The following is a 26,275-nucleotide window of genomic DNA, read 5'->3' as shown; positions in this document are numbered from 1 at the left end:
TGTACAAGGATGCTGGAAAATCTAGGTACCAGCTGCTAAGCAGCCTGGCCACAGAGGACAAGAGTTGGTTGTTAGTAGCTCCTAATACACTGCTAGGTCTGTCTCTCATTTGTCCAGAGTCTGGGTGTGGCTGATTATGCCAATAATAATAATATTAATAATAACCTGGGGAATTGTGACACCACAGAACATGTAGAGACTGGCATCCATGTTATTAAAGGAGTTGTGTGAAACATTACACAGTACTCAGACAGGCTATAACCTCAAGAAGTTTAGTGTTCCAGGAGAGATAAGGATACAGATATACTCACAGTACTATGGGAAGATATAGCAAGGAGTAATTAACTCTGGATGTGCAGTTTTAGAAAGGGCTTCCCAGACGAAGTACTGTCTCAGCTGGGTCTTTAATTATGGGTAGGAGTTTGCCTGGTAGACCAGGAAAGGCATCTGAAGAAGGAATATTTTACAGAGGTCATTCTAGGCAAAAAAGTCAAAGCGTGCAAAGGTATGTGGAAATGAAAAGGGAAAAATAGCTAGAGATGAGATTGAAGTAGAAAGCAGATATCAGATCTCAGAGTAACCTAATTCTTCATAACATAGTTATGACCTGTTTACTCAGGCTTTATACTTGATGGAATGAGGAAATATCTGTGCAAGAATACTTGCAAGTCGTCATTAATGTTGTATTTCTCTGAAAGCTAAGCAACATTTGCTACTTAATGAAATCCTATAGGTTTATTTTCATAATGCTTATAATTGTCTTAGGGACTTTCCTGTGAAGTTGTGGAACCTAAAACTATACCTAGTGTGTACCTAGCCAGTGTTAAGAATTTGTAGGACAACAGACCATTTTATATGATTATTTAGTAGGAAGTGACTTGAGTACTAAGAATATAAAGCAATATTAGATAATCAACGCCTATAATGTTATGCAATTATTAATAGAATGACAAAATAATAACAAAACATAAATCCTCCTGATCCAAACTGAAGCCATGCGTTGTTCAAATTATTGGCTGAAAGAAAACCTGTGTTTATCTATCAAGTTCCACAAAGCAAATTATATGATAAATCGTATTCTGTTTTGTAAGCATTTCTTTCCCTTACTAAAATAAAGTTGTATTTATCCTTGGCAAGTTTTCCAGAGAATATTTAACTAGTACAGTGCTTTTTCTCTGACTTTTTCCTCTCTATCTGCTTTTACCTGAGAGCAGTGCCCTATTTCAGTCTATAAATTTTCATTCTATCTCCTTTCAAAATCAATTTGTTATGTTTAAAAGGGCTAAAGAGATATTTAGATGATGACCTGAAAGAGATATTGCTACTTAGGCAAGTAGGCACGCCTTTCTCCTTTATACCTTCCCTCAATCACACGCTAAAATTAAAAGAATAGCTTTCAGTTTATCTTAAAGTAACAGAATGGGTAAAAGTGCTGGAGACTGCTCTTAGCATTTCACACAAGTCCTGTAAAATCAAACAAAAATAAATCGAAACCCTACCAGAAATTAATAAGGAGTATTGAATGCATGGCAGAATTTTTAAATGTTTATAAAAAGCTACAATAATATAACTAGAATTAGAAACAATACAAAAGTTTGGCTTAAGTTCTCTCTCCTCAATTAGGATGCGGAAGTGGTGAAAGGAGATCTTGACTCACTCCCAGCCATGGTTTCTAACTTATTGATAGGACAAGGGAAGCTGGAGGAATGAGAAAATCTGCATTAACCTAAAAAATTAGCAGTAGAGAAAGTATAAGATACTATATAGCAGGAGTATATGCCAAATAATGTATTAATAAACATTTTTTAAAGCACAACCTTCTTGGAAATTCAGAGTCTCATGATTTTTATGGCTACTCTTATAATGGGTCAGAAGTTAAGAACTGCTCCACCTTTATAATCAACTTCCTACTTCTCAATATAAAGCTCTTCCTTCCAGCTCTTTAACTCTCATTCACAGATACTGTGTTCTATGACAGCATTGCTGATCTCCTTGACACTTTCTCCAAATCTCTTGCTTCCGCCAAACTTTACTTTCTTCCCTCTCCGGTCTTCTCTGAGAAGCCTTATCTCATAAACCTTGAGAGAGAGTTAAGTATATCATACTCAGCATTCCCAGAACATCATGTGTACTACCTCCGCATGGCATTGAACTGAAACGTTTGTATATTTGTCTCTCCATTGTACAGTGAATTCCTGGTTACTAATATAGAAAAGTTCTAAATAAAATCCAGGACAACTTGAATAAACAGGGTGGAATCACAGCTTTTGATATATATATATATATATATGTATATATATGTATATATATATATTCAAATCCAAATTAGCAACTGCATCACTTTGAGCATTAACGTCACCAAGCCTCAGGGTCTTTTTGTTTTGTTTTGTTTTCATCTGTAACTACTTATAAGGTTGTTGTGAGAAACAAATGACATAATTGATGTAAAGTTTCCCGCAAAAAAATATACTTAACTAATGCTGGTTTCTTTTCATTTCATGAATTTAAATATTTTTCATTATATTATGAAATATGTAAATATAATATTGCAATAAATTAAACACAATCAGCTATCGTTCATCCTAGTAGAGGTGGAAAATCGTTTAATAAACTTCAATGCACATTCCTAATAAATGCTTTTCAAAGATGGGAAGTGAAAAGCCATTTTTTAATATATTCTAAGCCAACAGCCAGTGTAATAGTAATGTGTGGGTGTAGAATTAAACCAATAAAACCATAAGAGAAAAAAAGTACAGTACAGCAATAGGTCATACTATTTATGATAAATGAGGCAGCAAAATCAAAGATAGAAGAAAATATGTTGGATAAAATTAGGTTCTCACCTCATTTCACACTCAAAACTCTAGGAAGATTCAAAGTTGACTATCTAAAACCTCTCCAAAGAAAAACAAGAAGAAATTCAACAGGAAATTTACCCAACTATTGAATATTTACCCAATATCTAAGATAAAGAAACTATAGATGATTACACAATTGAGAAGACTGACAGATTTGGCTACACATAATTATAAAACTTCTGACTATGACAACATTTTCTTTTAAAATGTGAAGTAGGGATAAAATAACTGCAGCAAAAAATAAACATAAGCAAAATTAAAAGATAAATAACGGGGCCAGCCCGGTGGTGCAGTGGTTAAGTGTGCATGTTCTGCTTTGGCGGCCCAGGGTTCGCCGGTTCGGATCCTGGGTGTGGACATGGCATCACTTGGCACGCCATGCTGTGGTAGGCGTCCCACATGTAAAGTAGAGGAAGATGGGCACGAATGTTAGCTCAGGGCCAGTCTTCTCAGCCAAAAGAGGAGGATTGGCAGGAGTTATCTCAGGGCTAATCTTCCTCAAAAAAAAAAACAGATAAATTACTAGCCTAAAATATTTGAGACAATTATTGATAAGTTAAAATTCTGTATTATAAAATATACTTCTAGGTTTATTTAGAACAGTGTATAATGCACCCCCTAGATACTGGGAAATGAATACAAACATAATATCTCCATATTCTCATTCATACTTCTATTCAAAATCACCATTTCCATTCTTGGTATTAGTAATGTGGTTTCAGTGTGCAAAACTTTCTATAAATGCAATTTCTAAACTCTGTGAGATTACAAAATTTTAAGATGTGTTCATAACACAAAAATTACATTGTGGACATCAGCCAAAAGGGTGGACTAAGGACTTCCAAAATTCTCTCTTTCTTAAAAGCAACAAGAAAATTTATAAAAATTGTCCAAATTAACTAATCCAGGACTCTGGAAATTAACTAAAGGCTTGCAACAATCCGGTGAGTGTGGAGCTCCTTCAGAACCTCATTTTCAGAGAATTGTCATTATTTGGCTTGCCTAGTGGTTCCCCAGAAGAATTAACACCAATCCTTCAAAAACTCTTCCAAAAAATAAAAGAGAGAGTAATTTTTCCCAATTCAGTTTATGAGACTGGTATTATCCTCATACCAAAACCAGACAAAGACATCACAAGAAAAACAAACTACAGACCAATATCCCTTATGAATATAGATGCAAATATCCTCAAGAAAATGTTAGCAAAGGGAATCCAGCAATATATAAAAAAGGATTGAACACCAAGAAAGCAGGTATTATCCCAGAAATGCAAAGTTGGTTCAACATATGAAAATCAGTGAATATAATATACCTTATTAGTAGAATAAAGGGATACAAAAACTACCTGACTAGCTCAATAGACACAAAAAAGCATTTATCAAAATCCAACCCATTTCTATGATAAAAACAACAAACTAGGAATAGAAGAGAACTTCCTCAACCTCATCAAGAGCTATGGGTAAAGGGTACAGGCTTATGAGTTTGTTGTGTTTATTTGAATTCAAGGTCTTTGATTAATAAAAATAGGAGATCTTAGTACCTAATGAAATTGAACTTCACATGTTCAAATTCACCATGAAATTTTCTCACTGACTTGGGTGAAATACTGTTTAACTTCCTTTCTCTTTTGAATAGTAATATCCTTCAAGAAATCTAATGACGATCCTTACTAATATGCTTATCTTATGCAGCTAAAGCAGAAATCTTCTTGTGTGCCTGGATTATTTTTTCAATCCCCAAGTTCATGCTAATATATACAGAGTTACCTCTCTCCATGATAACCCCAAGCAGCAGCATTGAAGATGATACTGAATCGTCTCCATCAATCCTAAACCATATCTCAGTTTCACCCTTCCTAGCCCTCGAGGCCAGGGGTCGACTAACTGTGGTCCACCGGCCAAATCCTGCTGGCTACCTGTTTGGCTAAGTAGTTTTATTGGAATACAGCCACACCCATTCTTTTAAGGATTGTTTTTGCCTTCTTTCACCCTACAACAGTAGAGTTAAGTAGTTGCAAAGACTCAAAAATATATTATTTGGCCCTTGACAGAAAATATTTGCCATTCTCTGGTCTAAGATACAGTTCGAAAATCCCAAGTTTTTACTTGTTTACTCTTTTCAATTTGTTTTGTTTTTCCTTTGGTTTTCTTCTCTCTCTGTTAATTGCTGAATGTGGGGAAAAAATGCCCTTCGACTCCATGTGTGCTTTTCTTTTGACCAGTTCATTTATTTAGTTTTCTTTCATATGATACTCCTCACTATACTATAAAATCAACAGAACAAGTATAATGCTTGCCTTCTGAATCATTATCTTCCTCTGCCTAGTACGTATTAAGAACTGAATATTTATTAAATACGTTAAATCAATGACACATGGGTAAAACACCTTAAACTTATTTTGAAACAAGGAAGAGAATATACCCATAAAGTAATAAAATACACTAGTTATTCTAAAACTTATTTCAATATTTTTCTATTATACCAACAATTTGAGTAATGTATTACTCTGTAAAGAACATTTTTGTTATACAATATAGTAGTTAACTTCAATACTTAGCTCCTGAAACACATTGTCACTGTTTTCTTTTTAAGCAAACTTGTAAAAGTTTTAGGGAAATACTGTTAAATGGCAATAATTTCATTGTAAACTACAACTTTGTAAGTCATATATATATACAAACACATATAAATGATATGTATAATATAATTTATTCTTATCTATGAAACTGTAAGTAAATATTATTTTCTGGTCTCCTTTAGAAGCTTTAGAAGGAGTTTCTGTGCTCTCAGTTAAGTTTCATAGTCCTCAACCATACTTCAATAGAAAGTAAATAAGTCTATCAAATATAACAAAAAAGTAAAATTTCATGGGCACATTTTCTTTGTAAGCATTTTTCCCCCTTCTTCTTCTCCCCAAAGCGCCCCAGTACATAGTCGTGTATTCTAGCTGTGAGTGGCTCTGGTTGGGCCATGGGGGACACCACCTCAGCATGACTTGATGAGCGGTGCCATGTCCATGCTCAGGATCCCAACTGATGAAACCCTGGGCCGCCGAAGTGGAGCACGCGAACTTAACCACTTGGCCACAGGGCCAGCCCCCAGAGTCACTTTTAATCTATTATTATTCTGCAGAGTGAACTGTTTGAATAAAGAATAAATAAAAAGTGTAAAGCATCAGTGACACTTGGGATGTGGGGATGTTTGAAAATTGGGCCTATGAAAGGAGTAAATAAGCACTGGTTTCAATCTAAGATGTAAAAGAAGGGAGATGATGGGGGCATTCAAGGTCAAACACCTGGAGAACACTTAGAGATGTATTTCAAACCTTGGGGGATGATGCCAGTAATCAAGAGGATCACTAACTAAAGAAAGCAGATGTGAGTACATGTTACAAGTTCACAAAAAGTAGTTATCAGGGTGATCTAAGACTGTAGATGGTGTCTCTTTGACCTAGCGGTACTTTGAATGACCTAAAATTATGATTGCTACCGGATGCTTTAAGAAATCTGCCTGGGACCTGACAGCATGTTGTTGACACCAGTATCAGCAGCAATTAATTTAGACTTGAATAGATTGGTAAATATTGATATATAAATACGTTATGTTCTGTATGCTCAGCTTAAAATGTATTGTAGAAAATAAGGTATACAACAAGGTAAGTTCCATGGCAAATTAATCAATAACAACCGAAGAAGTTAGAAACATTGATCTAAAAATTTCTAATGATGAATTACTTGGTCAAGGATGTTATTCATTATTTAGAATACTAATCTTTAACAAAATGTGCATTTTAGTATTTATGGATACATTATTGGGGATTTAAAGGATCGCTGTAAAAAAGCATTATTCAAAAGGACATTTTCCAGTTTACTGTGGTCTTTGTGAACATTAGAATGCCAGAGTTGCCATTCAAGTACCTAGGAGAGTCAGCAAATTTTACTCCTGCTAGTATTGTCAAGACTTGATCAATTATGAATACTAGATACACTTTTTAAAAATTTATTTTGTCCTGTTGACTTAGAAATCACCTTGCATCAATGACATAGTCAAATAGGCTTTTTTTTCTTTTGAAAATAAAGTACCAAATTAAGAGTGTGCTTAATGTAATAAAATGAAGCCAAAATCAAAACCAGAATATCTAGAAGCATAAAGTTAAAGCCACAATTATATCTTATTCCCTTGCCTGCATCATTTCTTTTCCCCCACTACTGACAAGGTAGAGCCACAATAGTACACATAGCAGAAGTCCTCATTAATGTATACTTGGTTAGGCAGAGAGCACCAGGAAGATATTCATAATTTCTTCTTTGTCCTTCTCCTTTTCCCTCTACCCAAGATCCATAAAATTGTTGAGTCTTCCATTTTGTTAAGAAAATATGAACAGAGAAATGGAAATCTTTACCATATACCCATAGGGAAAGACTTGAGGTCAGCTTGAAAGGAACTAGCTCAATCGCAAATCATATGAAAAGCTCCAGGGCAGACAGGTGGTGGGACTATTGCAGGGGAGCACATCCAGGGTGTTTTTCAAAAGATATTGTACATCATATTGAACCTTTCAGCTGTTAGTTCCTGGTGGCACCGCAGGTTCACAAGTTTTACAGGTAAAGTTCTCAGAGCTGAGAGGCTTGAGATGGGCAAGTATGTAATGCAGAATTTGCTCAGCTGAAAGAACAAGGCTGGCAGAATCCGTCCATAGCTAAGTTTCTTTATTCAGTTCAGAATGCGGTGGTCAGATTGCACAGCCACAGACCATCAAGTCTCAGGACAATGCCTCTAGACATGCGTTTTTTGGCAAATAAGTTGTGATACATATGAGATAGGTGATTTCAACTGGGGTAGCTTGGTCAAAAAATTGTATGCAGCCCATTTAGGGTCTTCCAGCAATAGAAGTGCCTCTATTGTAGTTTAAGAAGTCTCTGTCTATATTATTTAGAGAGGCTTACATTATGTAAAGGTTTATATTATTTAATAAGGGTTGACTAAATTGGGAGTGGAACTGGAGATTGGTTGTATCTCGTGATATATCTTGGAACCTGTGTCAGAAGGATTTTCTCTTTTCAAGTTGAGAATTTATATTGTTAGAGATGTGGGGTTTAAGTTTGAGTATGAGGTGGATTATTAGTTACCAGACTTCTAGATTATTTCAGCCATTAGTAATCACAGCAAGTCCATCAGGAACAGAAGACCAGGTTGGAAGAGACCTTCATGAAATCGTTCACACAGAGAAGCATCAATCAACAGCAAGCCCTTCGACAGAAACTGGAACTTCATGGTGCAGCAGTTAACCTTCACATGGGCGGGGAGGTTGAACATCCTGCATAGTGCTGCCAGGAAATCCCCATTTTATACTAAGAGGGGGCTGGCTGGTTGCATATGTAGGATGTCCCATCTCCCCGCCCGCTTCATCAGGACAGATTCCAGAAACACCACTCTGCCTTGCTGAAGAACCATAACGTCTGCATGTCAAGGAAATACGGATGCTGACCTACATCACTAGAAAGGCACTCTGTGTATGTAACAAATGTATTTAGTAGAGGATAGAGCGCTGAGTGCTATGACCTTGGCTCGTAAGAGGAGTGGGTATGCGAGTGCATCTGTAAGCTCATGGCCAGTCAGGATGCATTGAACCGTATTAGCCAGCTGAAGGACCTGCAGAGTTGCCAGCAACTTCACCAGCCATACAGATAATGCCTTGAGAATTGCACCTCCTACTCTCAGCACTACACCACGGTAGGGGAATTTAGTAGCTGGGCATATTTATTTAGGATGCCCAGAGGCATAGTAGCTATGAGAAAGTGTCCAATTTCTACTTGTAGAAAGAAGCAAAGGATACAGCCTGAAAAGCAGCCCAGAATTTCATGTCTGAGGGTCAAGGTAAAACAGTAAATTAAAAAAAAAAATGTCTCAGTGTCAGAAGGAAAAAATTTGGGACCAATAGCCCATAGAAGACCCAATAATTGTAAATCAAGTTCAAGTGGGTAGAAACACAGTCTAATATCAGGGGAAAATCAAGTTACAGGGGAGTGGGTGTGATTCCAAGGGAGAAAGTTAGCGGCATGCCCCCCCAAACATTTAGAATATATAATTGACGTCAGATGCAGTATCCAGTCATACCCGCAAACTTTGTCAAAGGCAAGGTGTTAGGAAATATCAAGAGCAGGGCTGAGCTCTCAAAAACATGGGGGCAGCAACAAAGTAGTAAAGCAAAACTCAGGCAATCCTATGGGCTGGACTCTTCTACTTTTGGATTCTATAGGGAGAACATAATCTCAGGAAAAAAATAAGCCATTTAAATGGAATATAGTTTTATCAAAAAACCAATCTTATACTTAATTTTCCAGTTTTCACCATAGAATGCTGAAAATTTCACTATGGACCTGTATAAGGGAATTACTGATCTATAGGAGATGCTGCTGGCGGACAATCAGTTCTATCAACACCACCAGCTTGACTGATGCTATTGAGTTTTCCACAGACTCTAAGTCACGAGCTGAGTTACCAGGCCATCTCAAAAGACTGTAGTTCTACAAAGGGTTTATTCGATATGCGTTCAATTCTAGGCTAAGTTTCCCCTCAGCTGTCCTGGCTTTGGCTCTCTTTAGTTGGTGGCAAGTGGGCCAATCTTACACTAAGGAAAAGGCTGACTCAGGGTTGGGGATTTAGAGCATTTGTATCCTTTTTCTTGCCTCAGTAACACAGACTCTCCACTGGAATTCAGGACTGAGTGCGTGGTTCAGAAAATTTGTGGTTTCATGTCTAAGGACCTAAAAGTCCTGTGCAAATTATGGGCAAACTGTTGTTTATAGCATTCCCTTATAATTGTCTGTGAAGTCTGAGAGAAATTCCTTCTTTCACCACTGATATTGGTCATTTGTGTCTTCTACTTTTATTTCTTCCTCAGTCTGTCTAGAAGTTTATCAATTTTACTGATCTTTTCAAAAAACCAGCATTTCATTTCATTAAATTTTCTCTATTATTATCTTTCCTCTATTTCATTGATTTCTGCTTTTATATTTATGACTTCCTTTCTTCTGATACTTGGATTTAATTTGCCTTTCTTTGACTAGAACTTTGGACTAGATTATGGATTAGAACTTTTGTCTAGAATATGGAAGCTTAGATCATGGATTTGAGATTTTCTTCTATTCTAAAATAAACCATTAATGTTAGAAATTTCCCTCTTAGTAGTGCTTTAGCACCATCACACAAATTTTGATATGTTTTAATTTTCATTTAGTTCAAATTATTTTCTAATTTGTCTTCCTCTTTGAGACATGGATTATGTAGAACTGTGTTTAATTTCCAAATACTTGGACTTTTTCAACACATCTTTTTGTTACTGGTTTTTAGATTAATTCTGTTATGGTCAGAGAACATGCATTGTATGATATCAATCATTTTAATTTCTTAAGATCTGTTTTATGACCCAGGATATGGTCTCTCCTGGTCAATTTTCCATGAGTTCTTGAAAAAAAGTGTATTCTCCTATTGTTGGGTACAGTGTTTTGTAAATGTCAATTTGGTCAAATTCATTGTTGGTGCTGTTCGAGTCTTTTATATCGTTGGTAATTTTCTGTCTACTTGTTCTGTCAATTACTGGGGAAGGGATGTTGAAATCTCAACATATAATTGTGATTGTATTTTTTACTTCTTTCTTTTCTATCATTTTTTTCCTTCATGAAATTTGAAGTTCTGTTATTAGGTGCATAAATGTTTGGGATTGTTATATTCCCTTGAAGAATTGATACTCTATCATTATGAAATGGTCTCTGATGTCCCTATTAATATTCCTTGATCTGAAATTTACTCTGTCTGGTATTAATGTAGCAAGTCCAGTATTCCTTTGATTAGTGTTTGCATGATATATCTTTTTCCACCCTTTTACTGTGTATCTATTTATATCATTATATTTAAACTTATAAGATCTATTATAGGCAGCATATAATAGGGTCGTTTATTTGTGTTGTTTTTAATCCAACGTGGCTATCTTCTTAAGTTGATGCAATTTATACTTTATATATTTACATTTAATGCAATTATTGCTTTGTTTGGAATTATGTCTATTATTTTGTTTCTATTTATCTCTTCTCTTTTTCATTTATTTTTTCCTATTTCTGAATTATTTTAGGATTTGTACATTGTATTTTAGTATTCCATTTTTTGATCTATTGTGTTTCTGACTATATTTCTTTGTACAGCTTCTTATGAAGATTGCTCTCTAGATTAAAATATATGTACCTAATGCATCACAATTTCCTTGTAGTTAGTATCTTATCACTTCAAGTGAATATAAAAACCTTATAGCAATACGGGTCCCTTTATTCTCCCCCTTTTTGTTTTAGTTATACTATGGAGTACGTCTATGTACATTAAGAACCTTCTCAGACAATGTCATAATTTTTTGACGCTCACATCTATTTTAAAGACTTACAATTTTAAAAAATCTGTTATATTTTCCCAGATTATTTACCATTTCTGTTGCTTTCCATTTATTCCTAAAGTTGATAAGTTTTCTTCTAGTATAATTTCTTTCTTTCTGAAGAACATACTTTAACATTTTTTAGAGAAAGTCACCTGGTAGTCAGTTCCTTAGTTTCCCCTTATATGAAAATCTCTTTATTTCACATTCATTTTTTTGAAGATATTTTCACTGGATATAGAATTCCTGTTGGTGATTAGACTGCCTTCTGGCCTCCATGAATTCTGATGAAAGTTCTGAAGTTGTTCAAATCACTGCTCTCCTATATGTAGAGTCCTTTTTCTCAGCTGCTTCAAGATTTTTTTCTTTATCTTTTGTTTCCACCAGATTATGATGTGGCTAGGCATGATTTTCTTTGAGTTTAATCATTTGGGTTTTGCAGAACTTCTTAAATCTGTAAATTTATTTTTCATCAAATTTGAATGTTTTAGACCATTATTTCTTCAAATATTTTTTTCTGTACCACTCTTTCTCCTCTCCTTTTCAGGTTCCAATGGCATGAATGTTAGATATGTACATATTGTTCCATAGATCCCTGCTATGTTCATTTATTTTCAATTTTTTACTCTCTCTTGTTCAGTTTGGATAATTTCTATTGATTTACATTCAGTTTTAATGACTCTTCTTCTGGCATTGTATTGAGCCCATCCAGTGATTTTTTTCTTTCAGATACCATATTTTTTTCAGCTCTAAACTCTTCATTTGGTTCTTTTTATCAGTTCTAGTTATTTGAGAAGTCCTCTTTCTGTCTATTTCAAGAGCATCCAACCTTCCTTCATTGAGCATGGTGATGGTAGCTGCTTTGAAGTCTTTGTCTATAAATTTCTGTGCTGTCCAATTTTTGAATTTAATGTAATTGAAATGTACTTACCAAATTATTTTTTATAATAGTTGTTGTTGGTTTTTTTCTCAAATTTAAGGAGATTCCTTTTATCCCTATATAATTAAAGTTTTAATTAGGAATGGCTTCTGTATTTTATCAAATTATGCTGCAATATCTATTAAACGATCAGAACATTTTTTTACACATGTAGTGCAAGGGGTTATTTCCACAGATTTTTATGATACTGAAGTACCCTTGCGTTCCTGGAACAATTTTTATGTTCCCATGATGCATTGTTCTTTTGATACTTTGCTGGATTCTGTTGCTTAATATTTTCTTTGTAACTTTGAATCTATAACAATGAATGCTATTTGTCTTTAATCTCATTTTTTCAGTGTTTTGTAGGTTTTGATATTGACATTAGATTGTTTTATGAAATGAATTGGGGGAACTTTTAAATCTTTTTCAGCTTGTTCATCTTTTCATATATATTAACTTAAAGACATCAGTTATAACTTCTGAGTTCCATTCTAGCTTTGAGATTACTTCACAGTTGTCCTTATATCTCTGAATTATATTACCAGAATAATGGACAATTATTCTTTTCTCTGAGGTGGGATTATGATCTGCAGGGTGGGGATATTCTTGTACGCGCTTAACAAATATTTATTGAGTGCCTAATTTGTGCCAGGCAAAGATGTTTATTTCATAAAAATAAAGCCCTTTCATATTTCATTTGCACAAATGAAATTTTGCAATGAATTTTACATTTAAATTTTACAATGTATTTTATTCAATCTTTGTCATTATCTTCAATATTGGGGAGGAATGCCTGTGATTTTTAGTTACTAAGGATCATGCAAACTTTGAACGATTAAATGAATGAATGAATGAATATATGAAAATGTCTTATGAAACACTATACACAATTTTTGCCTCTGAAAATAAGGTTTAATCTCACTCAGCTATGAATTGACTCCCCCACTGAAATTATGCTACATAGCCTCTTTGCTATGCAACTTCCACCAAACTTTTCACATCTTTCTTCTCTGCAATGTACCTGGATCATATAAATTTATCTAAAGCAAACAGACTTTAATTTCATTGAGATAACTTAAAACGTCCATTTGCCTTAAAAAGGCAAATGAGAAAACATTAAATATTCACTGAAATGCTAAACATTTTGAATTAATAGGTCTTCACTGAGGTCCAGGAAAGAATATTTTTATTAAGAATCTTTGTTGATAATCGTGATCAGTCAAGTGTGAGAAAATGTAGCTTACAGAAATGCAGAGAAATTTTTCTGCAATTATTCTTGATTATGAAGTGAATCCAGAAGTTACTGATTCAGTTCCTTCTGATATGGCATCCTTTGGGATAGTCTTTACTTTAGGTGCTTGTTCATTGACTTTGGATTTTGCTGTGTTGTATGTTTGGAAGTAGACGTCTTGGAAAAATCTGTATAAGGAACTTTGTCCTCTATTGGAAAAGCAACTATATTCATTATCTAGTAAGAAATAATGTATGGTGATAGGAGGTAACGTAGTGCTCAGGAAAAAATATCAGGTTTGGACCAAGATCTTTTATTCACACTGTGGACTTAATGAGTCCAAAACTTTATGAGACACATTTTCCTTACACTGTAGGATAAAGGAAACTACATTGTGAAATTGTTTTTTGTGTGTGGAAAAAATAAAATTAAGTCCTTAATGTTGTGTTTGGTACATGACAGATCCTGCAGAATAGCTATTGCCATTTTTGCCATTATTAAACAAGTAACAGCTGAGAACTGACCAGATAGTGTATTGACTTTGCAGAATGGATATGTACCCAAATAAGAATATACATTGTCATATGGTGAGGTTGAGTTTAGAGTGAAGTTACGATCTGTTGGGTAGGGATATTCTTTTATACATTTAACAAATATTTATTGAGTGCCTTTGCCATGCATTGATCTAAGCATTATGGATAAAATAGTGGAAAAATTAAAAAGGCAATAATGACCTACACAATGGATTTTATATTCTAGTAGTTATGGCAACAAAATTCTCCACATAATGGCAGTCAGGTGATACTTGTGCATTGGAAGCACAATTGGGAAAGTAATTTCTGAAAGTGCAACAAGTCAAGAAGAATACCCAAACCCTCAACACAGTCAACTTCCATGGAAGATACAATCTGAGGAGATTACAAGAAAATGTTGGACAGAAATGGACATTCATAACCATTTTTGCTTAGAAGAATTTCTTTGATTTCTTTAGTGCATGGTTTGAATTCTAATGATTGGTAGTTCCACTTCTGGCATGGCCAATAAGCTTCTATTGAACCAAACTTCCAGCAGATAATAACTATCAATACTAAATAAAATATGAAAACAACTACTTGAAGGTACTGGAGAAAAAACAAAACCAGAGAGATTCTGGATGGTCTCAAGACTTGGAAGAAGGGGCCAACACTGGTTGAGTTTCCAACTTTCATGACTTATAGCCTAAGTCTGTGCCATGTGAGGTGGCTAAAACTCAAAAAAAAAAAATCTTCATTTTTATAGGCCAAAGAAAGTGAGGACAGAGTTTGAGGAAATCTCAAACCTGGAAGGTGAGGGAACATCTAGGGAAAGGTAGAGATAGATGGAGGGAACCACAAATTCTGCTCTGGATAACTATAAATTCTTCCTAAACATTTAGCTGACCTCTGAACCATGCATGTCTGGGGCATACTTCAAGCAGTCAAAGAAAGGATAAATGAGACAAACCAACTTTTGAAGTGTAGCCCAAGAGACAGAGATAGCAGTTTGAGTCCAAACAAGCTAGTAACCATGAAAAACAAAAACACTAACACTTTCTAGAGAAATGTAACAGAATCCAACGTTTCAACATTGTAACATTCACAATGTTTAGGTTGTAATCTAAATTTCCTTACTTTAAGAAAAAACAGGAAAATGTAACCCATTCACATACATATATATGCATGTGTGCACACACACACAAACTTTTCAACAGAGACCTATCCTATGAACACCCTGATGTTGAAATTCACACAGATTTTATCGCTATTATATTTATGTTCAATAACATAAAAGAAAATATGCTCATAATGATTGAAAATAGGAAATCTCAGAAGATAAATGAAAACAACAAAAATAATCAGATGGAAATTTGAGAGCTTAATAACAATATGTAAAATTTTTTAAAATTCCATGAATAGGCTAAACAGTGTAATGGAGATAGAGAAAATAGCCAATGTACTTGAAGATAAATCAATAGAAATTATCTGAAATCAATATCAGAGAGAAAGATATATTTAGAAGGAAAAGAATACACTCTCAGGAACCTGTGAAACAATATAAAACATGCTGACATACATCTAATTGGAGACTTAGAGGGGAAAAGAGAAAGAATGGGACCAAAAACTATTTGAGAAGAAAAAAAGGCTGAAAATTCCTCAAATTTGGTGAAAACCATAAATTTATGGATTCATGAAGCTCAATAAATATCAAGCAGTATAAGTATGAATTAATGATTTATCTAAGAAAATTACATCATCCAAATATGCATCAATAACTCATATAGATTGAAACAGCACCAATGACAAAAATGAAAAAAACTAAAATTGACCACCTCTAGGATAGAGACCTAAGGACACATTAAATCCTGGTAAAGGCTGGGGATGCAGCCAACTAAAACAGGGGTATTAAGGGATAGGACCCCAAAACCAAATAATAATCAGTTGTATAGATCTCTTGCTAATTAGAAATAAGGTTAACCTTAAAAGTAAGGTGGTTTGATCAGTGCTGCCTCATTATCGAGAAAGTTTTTTAGATCATGAAGCACCTGTTGATCAGTCTATATCTTGACATCCTTCAGCCCTTTCCTGAAGAAACCAAAAATATCCGAAGAAGGATATTGGTCATCCCAAATATTTCCATAGCCAGATATCTACTTTTTTTCTCTTACTTCTTCTTGAAAATAGCATTCTGCATTGGTTATTTTGTAAAGTAGAAATGCTACCAAGTTTGCACAGGAGCAGAGCCCAGTATCTAAGATAGTTTTCAGTAACAACTCCAACAGACTAGAATACAACATTATAAAACAATTCAACAAAGAGCAGATAAAAAAGAGTTGACTTTTTTTGCCGGATTCAGTTGCTAGATCTTGGCTATCAATGTCATTACAGAAACTTTAAACCTGGAATGATTCTCCAGCGTGCAAACTTTAGCACTATGGAACACCACTTGTTCATTAGAGTTCATCTCAACTCTTTCATTAAGAACACCAATATTATTTGGAGCCAGCCCAGTGGCAGAGTTGTTAATTAAGTTCACGCACTCCCCTTCAGTGGCCTGGGGTTTGCAGGTTCAGATCCTAGGCATTGACCTACACACTGCTCATAAAGCCATGCTGTGGCAGTGTCCCACATATAAAATAGAGGAAGATTGGCACAGATGTTAGCTCAGGGACAATCTTTCTCAAGAAGAAAGAGGAAGATTCACAACAGATATTAGATCAGAGCCAATCTTCTTCACCAAAAAGAAAGAAAAGAACACCAATATTAAAAACAACTTATTTGAAGCATTCTGTCAATCTTGACACCAACATAGTCAGAAGTAATGCCACACCAACAATCATCATCAAAATGGAATCAGGAATTTAACTAGTATCTGGAAAAGTAGAAACAAGAGTTTTTGCCACGTATTAATATTTACTTCTAGTACCCAACAAAATATTTAGCACATAGTAAGCAAATGAATAAGATAAGTTAAATTAAGGAATAAAGAATTTATGTGAAAGAGAACACCAGTGTTCTGTCCTTCCACAAGAGCAACAGATGCCCTGGCAAAAATGGTCACTGTCAACTTTTATAGAACTCTGAAACCTGGGCAAAAATTTAAAACAAACAAGGGAAGGCTTGGTGAAGAAAGAAGCAACTGCTTTGTAGTAAGAGAACACTGTATCATTTTAAATTGCCTGCCTACCATACCCTAATTTCCAGATCAGCAGCTGATTAGGGGATGACAGCTTGCCTGCCTGGTACTGGTTCTTAGTGCTAGAGGGAATAATATAGACCCTATTCTCAAAGAATTATGCTTCTCTTTTTATACTTCTCTGGTGGATCCCTGAAGTATAGGCACAAGGATATGCCTTTGTTTTACTTGACTCAGCATTCCTAGATCTAGACTGATGTTCTGGGTGGGGTTTGCCAGAAACATTTAAAAGTATAAGGATTATCTGCAGCAGACTGATACAAGAAACAACAGACCAGACAAGCAAGAGACAGGCTGAATGACCTGAGAAGGAAGAGGTTGTGCAAGGAGATATAATGGGAAATAATACATTATTTTTAAGGCATCCATATATACCACAGAGTGAAGAAGGGCACACACATGCCCAGGGATGGATGCATGCTTATAAAAAGCCTGAGAAGACACTATTCTTTCACCTATGCTTGAGCTGACCTTCAGCCTCTGAGCCTCTGTGCAAGCCTAAATTGAAAGCTAACACAAAGTTATAAACAGCCTCACTAATTGTTGAAGAGGAGTCCCCAAACAGAGCTGATCTGCAAAGACTAAGAATTTTTTTTCTTTCTTTGTGTATAAATGTCTAAGAAACCTCTACCACAACACTAGATGGCCAGTAAGCTGACATAACACTGATTTCAGTGGCTACACAAGATAGAGAAAACAGACTTTGTAAAAGTAGTTTAGAAAAATCACTAAATAGGCAAAGAAAATTAACTCACAAGTAGGAATAACTAACCACAGGAAGGGGGGAAATCTGATTTCCAGAGATGCCACATTATAAGATTCAAAGTGTTCAAGTGTCACCAAAATTATGAGGAATGCAAAGAAACTGGAAAGTATGGCCTATTCATAGGAAAAAATAAATTAATAGAAAATGATCCTGAGGAAGCCCAGGCATCAAACTTACAAGACAAACACTTTAAATCAACTCTCTCCAATATGCTGAAATAGTCAAAGGAAACCATGAACAAAGAACAAAAGGAAACCAGGAGAACTCTGTCTCAATATAGAGAAAATATCAATAAAGGGATAGAAATTATAAAAATAAATCAAATAGAAATTTGGATACAACAACTGAAATAAAATTTCAGTACAGTAACTAAAATGAAAAATTCACTAGATTGATTCAACAGCGGAATTGAGCAGATGTAAGGAAGAATCGGGGAATTTGAAAATAGGTCAATTGAGATTATCCAGAAAGAGAAAAGAATGAAGAAAAATGAACAGCACCTGAGAGACACATGAGACACAATCAAGTTTACTAATATACACATAATGTGAGTGCCAGAAGGATAGAGGGAATGAAAAGGGCAGAAAGAATAAAGAAATAATGGCCAAAAATTATCAACTTTGGGGAAAGACATGAGTCTACACATCTGATAAGCTCAATGAACTCCAAGCATAAATTACTCCAAGAGAGCCAAATCAAGACAAATTATGGTCAATATTGCTAGGGATCATTAACAAGATTAACAATGAATTTATCTTTAGAAACCATGGAAGCCTGTAGCCAGTAGGATGACATATTTATTTAAAGTTCTTAACCCAAAACAAAAAACCAAAAAATTCTTATCAACCAAGAATTCTATATATTGCAAAACCATCCTGATAAAAATGGAAGAAATTGAGATTTATTGCACAGTATAGTGAATATAGACAACAATATTGTACTATAATTGTCAAACTTGCTAAAGACCAGAACTTAATTATTCCAACTACTAAAAAGAAAGGATAATTATGTAACATGATAGAGGTGCTAATTATTGCTACAGTGGCAATCATATTACAATATATAAATGTATCAAATTAATATGATGTACACCTTAAACTTCCACAATGTTATATATCAAATATATTTCAATTTTTTTTAAATCCCTTGGTTAACAAAAACTGAGGAAATTCATTACTAGTACACTTGCTCTACAAAAAATGTTAAAGGAAGTCCATCAGGATGAAAGGAAAGGTGATTAGACAGTAACTCAAAGGCTTAAGAAGAAATATACAATAAAGGTAGCTACATGGGTAAATATAAAATCCAATATAAGTTTACTATTGATTTGTTATTCCTCTTTTGGTTTACTATCTTACATAAAAGGCAAATACATAAGACAATCCTTATAAATCTATGTTAACGAGCATGCAATGTATAAAGATGTAATTTGTGACAATAATAAATAAAGAGGAAGGAGATATAAATGAGCAAACACTTTGTATACTATTGAAACTAAGTTTGCATTATTTAAAACGTAGTTGTTATAATGTTAGGTGATAATTTTAATTCCCAAGTTAACCTAAGGAAAAAACTAAAATAATATACAGAAAAAGAAACAAGAAATAAATCAAATGGTATCCTATGAAATCAGTTAATCACAAACAAAGGCAATAACAAAGGAATTTATCGGGAAAATGGCATGCATCAGATAGAAAACAAATAGTAAATGGTGTAAATAAGTTCTTTCTTAACTTCAATTACTTTAAAAGTGAATGAATTAAACTCTCCAGTTAAAGGGCAGAGATTGGGAGAATGGTTAAAAATGCATGATGTCAGAATGAATTTAAAAAATAAAAATCATGGGGCCGGCTCCATGGCCGAGTGGTTAAGTTTGTGCACTCTACTGTGGTGGCCCAGGGTTCGGATCCTGGGCATGAACATGGCACCGCTCATCAGGCCACGTTGAGGCGGCGTCCCACATCCCACAACTAGAAGGACCTGCAACTAAGATATACAACTGTGTACAGGGGGGGTTTGGGGAGATAAAGCAAAAAAAAAAAAGAAAGATTGGCAACAGTTGTTAGCCCAGGTGCCAATCTTAAGAAGAAAAAATAAATAAATAAAAATCTTCATATATATGCTGTCAGTAACAGACTTATTTTAGATCCAAAGTCACAAATAGCTTGAAAGGAAAAGAAAAGAAAGGATATTCCATGCAAATAATAACCAAAACGAGGTGAAGTTGCTAAATTAGTATCAGGCAAAACAGAACTTAAGACAAAAATTGTTATGAGAGACAAAAAAGGGCATTATATATTGGGTAAAAGGGTCAAACCATCAAGAAGATATAAAAATTATGAATATATAGGCACCTAACAACAGAGACCAAAAAATATAGGAAGCAAAACTAACAGAAATGAAGGAGGAATAAACCAGATCTATAATACTACTTGGAGACATCAATACCCCATTTTAAATAATGGATAGAACAACTAGACAGAAGATCAAAAAGAAAATAGAGGGCTTGAACAATACCATAAAGCAACTAACTCTAACAGACATATAGAACACCCCATCCAACAACAGCATAAAAAGCACTTTTCTCAAGTGCACATGGAACATTCTCTGGGATGGGCCAAATATTAGGTCTCAAAACAAGCATAAAAAATGTAAAATATTATCATTCAAAGTATATTTTCCACAATGGAATGAAATTAACAGTAGACTGAAAAACTCATAAATATGTGGAAATTAAACACCTCACTCAATATTAAACAACCAATGGATCAAAAAAGAAATTACAGATAAGATTAGAAAATATTTTGAGAAGAGTAAAATGAAAACTTAACAAAACTTATGGGACGGAGCTAAAGCAGTGCTCAGAGGGAAATTTATAGCTGTAAACGCCTACATTTAAAAAGAAAGGTCCAAAATCAATAACCTAACTTTAGATCTTAAGGAACTAGAAAAGAAGAATAAACTTAACCCAAGATGGCAAAAGAAAGGATATGGTATAGATTTAAATGGAGATAAATAAAATAGACAATAGAAAGAAAGAAATACAATTAAGAAGGCCAAAAATTGGTTCTTTGAAAAGCCACCAAAGCTGATAAACCTTTAGCTAGAGTGATTAAGAAAAAAAGAGAGAAGGTACAAATTACTGAAATTTTAAATGAAAGTGGGAGAGGGCATAATTACTGACATTACAGAAGTTAAAAGGATTATAAAATTATACAGTGAGCACTTGTACTCCAACAAATCAGATAATCTAGATGCAATGGACAAATCCTTAAACACACAAACTACCAAAAGTAACTCAAGAAGAAATAGAGAATCTTATGAGACTTATAACAAGTAAAGATATTGAATCAGGAATCAAAAAAATCTTCCAACAAGGAAAGTCCAGGACCAGATGGCTTCACTGGCAAATTTTATGAAACCTTTAAAGAAGAATTAACATCAATTCTTTTCAAACTTCTTCAAAATAGAAGATGAGGGAACACTTTGTAACTCATTTTATGAGACCAGAATTATCCAGATAACAAATCCAGATAATGACATCACAAGAAAAGACATGTGGGCCGGGCTGGTGGTGCAGCGGTTAAGTTCGCACATTCTGCTTCTCGGCGGCCCTGGGTTCGCCGGTTCGGATCCCAGGTGTGGACATGGCACCGCTTGGCATGCCATGCTATGGTAGGCGTCCCACATATAAAGTAGAGGAAGATGGGCACGATGTTAGCTCAGGGCCAGGCTTCCTCAGCAAAAAGAGGAGGACTGGCAATAGTTAGCTCAGGGCTAATCTTCCTTAAAAACAAAACAAAACAAAAGAAGACATGTATAGACCAACATCATTCATGAATATAGATGCAAAAATCCTCAACAAAGTACTAGCCAACTAAATTCAGCATCATATTATACACTGTGACCAAGTGGGATTTATTCCAGGAATGCAAGTGTAGTTCAATATACAAAAATCAATGTAATGCATCACATTAATAAAATAAAGGTAAGAAAACCATGTGACCACTTCAATTGATGCAGAAAAACCATTTGAGAAAATTCATCACTCTTTCATGGCAAAAATACTCAACAAACTAAGAATGGAAGGAAACTTCCTCAACATGATAAAGGGCATTCATGAAAAGCCCACAGCTAACACCCTGCTCAATAGTGAAAGAATGAAAGATTTCATTTTAAGATCAGAAAAAGACAGGATGTCTGCTCATACTACTTCCATTCAACATTGTACTGGGAAGTCTATCTAGAGCAATTAAGTAAGAAAGAAAATAAAAGGCAGAGGAAAATTAGAAAAGAAAAAATAACATTGTTTCTCTTCACAGATGGACATGAACTTATATATAGAAAATCCTAAAGACCCCCCCCCACATACAAAAATAAATCTAATAAATCAATTCAGTGAAATTGCAGGATAGAAGATTAACACATGAAAATGAGTTCTAGTTTTATACACTAGCAGTGAGCAATCCATAAAGGAAATTAAGAAAACAAATCCATTTACAAGAGCATCAAAAATATCTCAAGTGATAAAAGCATCAGGCATAAAAAGGAATGAGGTACTGATAACATGCTACAAAATGGATGAACCTCAAAAACAGTATGCTAAGTGAAAGAAAAAGTGAAAAACGAAAGGTCACATATTGTATGACTTCACTTATATGAAATATACAGATTAGCTAAATCCATAGAGACAAAAAGCTGATTAGAGATTGTGAGGTATTGGGGAAGTGGAGAATGGGTAGTGACTGCTTGCTAATGGGTAGTGGTTTCCTTTGGGATGATGAAATGTTTTAGAACTAGAAAGAGGTGATAGTTGAATAATACTTTGAATGTACTAAGTGCCACTGGATTGTACACTTTAAAGTTATTAATTTTATGCTATGTAAATTTTACCTCAATAAAAAGCAATGTACAGAACACTGAATGCATTATCATCATCATTGTCAGCATCATCATTACTGTGGAAAATAATGTTTCCCAAATTTCAGTCTTTAAAAAGCTTAGATTATGAGAGGAAAAATAAGTAGACTAAAATTGAAAACTATAGTCAGTATAACTTGGATAATATGTTCTTGTTTTCTCTCTGTTCTCTTTTAGATTATGTCTGGCCACTACCTAGATATTTGTGCCCCGTCTGGATTTCTTTGGATGTTTTATTTTCTACAGCGTCCATCATGCACCTCTGCGCTATCTCGCTGGATCGGTATGTAGCAATACGTAATCCTATTGAGCATAGCCGTTTCAATTCGCGGACTAAGGCCATCATGAAGATTGCTATAGTTTGGGCAATTTCTATAGGTAATTAACTTTCTTGGCCATTAGAATTGCAGCGGCTATGCTCAATACTTTCGGATTATGTACTGTGAACAACGTACAGACGTCGACTGGTAACATTTGCGTTTAATCGGGATTCTTCTATTTAATAATTATTCTTAACCTATTTATCTGATATTTAGGTTAACAATAATGAAATAAATGTAATGTGTATGAATACGTAAATGCTAAGTTTCCATTTATGCTGCTAAATTATTTTATGCATTGATATGCCAATGAATTCTGCAACACAGACACAAGATCTTTGAGAAATTTAAGACGATTTGAAGATGACAAAGATATATGGCAAAGTCCAAATTTTGAAAATAAAGCATTTAAATCTTACGGAACATAAATATATTCCAGAATATTAATCTTAACGTTTTTATTCTAATTCCATATATTCTTCAGTTGAAAAAGTAATAGTTCAATACAAATCTTCATGAAGTAAACGTATCTAAATTTATACTTTTAATCAATCTAAAATATACTATCTCTCCTCTGTTTTTAAATATCTTCTTGGATTCTGGTTATATAAAAAGGAGAAAAATCTATTGGTTTCTTTAAAGATTTGGAAGAGGTTGAAGGGAAAGAAATGATCATCTTATTGTATATTTGAGATATTCATAAATGCCATAACAACACTAATATTCAAGTCACAAAACTTAACCCATTAAAATATAAGGGCTTTTACAATTCTTTTTTTCCTTTTTTTTCTCTTCCAGTTGGAACTTGCATTTAGTGTCTCATTAAATTATTTTTCTTCAAAGTTATGTTTCTGTAAAAGATTTTGGTAAAGTTTACAAGATCAAGACCTCTATGCAATCTTCACTGATATCATCTAAAGATTTTGACGCTAGGTTTATTGATAAAATAAGTTTTTAAGATTGTTCTATTATAGGTGAAGATAGATTAGATAGAGAGAGAGAGAGAGACAGAGAGAGAGAGACACATCTTTGGATTAAAAGCAATGAAACTTCTCCCAGAAAAAAGGTGAATTTATATACATAATTCGACATACATATGCAAATGCTCACAGATTTTACCCCTTCCACCTAGAAGAGCTCATCTAAAAAGATACCCGTTCTTATGGTGCTCACAAAGGAAATACACTGCTAAATTAAATTAGACTATTAGAGGCATCAGCTTCTAATAATGACAGTAATTTTCAATGACTCGTGCTTAAGACAACTAAAAATATGGAAACAATTCTATAAGCATTGAGAAGATAATAAGTGAGAGATCCAGAAAAAGACAGGAATTCAGGAAAAATGAGTATGACTTTGAGGTCACTGTTGCCAATGAAGCATGTGCTAACGTGAAGATGTGACTGACAGATTAAGAAGCTCGTTTTACAGTGTCAAGAGCAAAGGAGGATCAAAGCTGGAATACAAAGCCTGGCAAGGGTCAACCAACTGACTTACTTTTGCATCCCAAAGGCCTGTACACTAGAAATAAGGATAGACCAGAATTAAACCACCCTTGACCAGGAATTCAGGCCTGCTTCAAGTCACCTATGTAACCAAGAAAAATCTTGAGCCTAGAAATTAGGTTAAGGAAATTTCAAATTCTTCATGTTTCCAAATTTTTTGGTATAAGAAAAAAAATCATCTTCTTAGGGTCAAATTACTTCTTTCAATAATTTTCAATTCTAGTAACTGGAATGTAATGATAAAAAGACACATGAAGAGACAAGACAACATGAACCAGATCTAACACAATAAAGGATAATACACGTGAACCCACAGACACTCAAGACAGTTGAATTACCAGACACAGACTTTAAATAACTATTTGTAATGTGCACGTGGAAAGTACAAGCTGAACTTAAATATTTCATCGAAAAATTGCAAACTATATAAAGTGACATTTAACACTTGAGAAACAACTAGAAAATCTGGAGCTTATACACAACATGAAAACTTCAGAACTCCAAGACAGGTAAGACATGGCTAAACAGAGCATTACTCGAGGTCAGTTAGAAGAAACTGATGAATGAAGCAAGAAAAATTGGAAGGATGGAAAAGAGAGAAGACAGAATAAGAGGATAATAGACATACAGTATAACATGAGAAGAGTTCCACAGATGAGAAAAGAATGGCAGAAAAGTAGTATTTGAACAGAACGATTGTGTTGCTGTATTAATAATCTGTCAGAATAGACTTTTCAGCAAAAAAATTATTTTAAAGAAAAGATTACTTGATAATAAAGATTTAATTCAACTGGAATATATAGCATAATGAACTTGCTTGTATATAATATTATGGCTTCAACATTACTAAATCAAAAATGGACAGAACTATAAAAATTGATGAAAGACACTGATTCCCACATTTAAAGAACTCACCAGGTCTCAAGCAGAATGAATAAAAGGGAATCAACATTTAGAACCATCATAGTGACATTGCAGAAAAAAATGTATCAGCTTTAAAGAAAAAAAATAAAGAGATCAACTTCAATAGAGAAATGATAAGATGGATGAATGCCTTCTCAACAGCAACAATGAAAACTAGATGTTGAAATGGTAGTGTCAATGTGCTGATAAAAAGTGAATGCTAAATTAGAATCATATACTCAGCAAAATTATACCTCAAGAATCTAAGTGCAATACAGAAATTAGCAGACAAGCAAAAACTAAGAGAACACGACAAAAGCAGACTCCTACTTAAAGAAATACTGAAGAGTGTTCTTAAAACAAATGAAAATGACCACAGATGGAAAGTTGGAGATGCAGGAAGCAATTCAGAGCAATGAAAATGGTAAATGTGTGGTTAAATATAAACAAACATTGAATGTGTAAAACAATAATAATGTCTTCTGGAGCTCAGAATATTTATGGAACTAAAATGTGCAAAACAATAGCATATAGGTAAAGAGGATTGAAAGTAAACTTTCCTCATTGCCCAGGAGAAAGATAAAAATGATATTTAATATTAAGCTTTGATGAATACAGTATAACTTGCTGTACATTCAAGAGTAATCACTAATAGAAAATGAATGTTTAACTTCCAAATTTACAGAGGAATATTATAGAATAATAAGATAAGTCCAA

At 34.2% G+C, this 26,275-nt stretch overlaps 1 protein-coding gene across 1 annotated transcript in view; it reads left to right on the top strand.

Moving 5' to 3' along the window:
• Positions 1-26,275, top strand: part of HTR2C (5-hydroxytryptamine receptor 2C) — a 165,669-nt gene that overhangs the window by 73,720 nt on the left and 65,674 nt on the right. Inside the window, exon 3 of the mRNA XM_046674110.1 lies at positions 23,008-23,208. Within this exon, the coding sequence (XP_046530066.1) occupies positions 23,008-23,208 (201 nt within the window). The remainder of the gene's footprint in view (positions 1-23,007; positions 23,209-26,275) is intronic.

The sequence above is a fragment of the Equus quagga genome, chromosome 10 (assembly GCF_021613505.1).
Source record: "Equus quagga isolate Etosha38 chromosome 10, UCLA_HA_Equagga_1.0, whole genome shotgun sequence".
In the NCBI taxonomy this organism is placed as follows: domain Eukaryota; kingdom Metazoa; phylum Chordata; class Mammalia; order Perissodactyla; family Equidae; genus Equus; species Equus quagga.
Note: the sequence above shows the minus strand (reverse complement) of the source record. Positions and strands in the feature narration are given on the sequence as shown.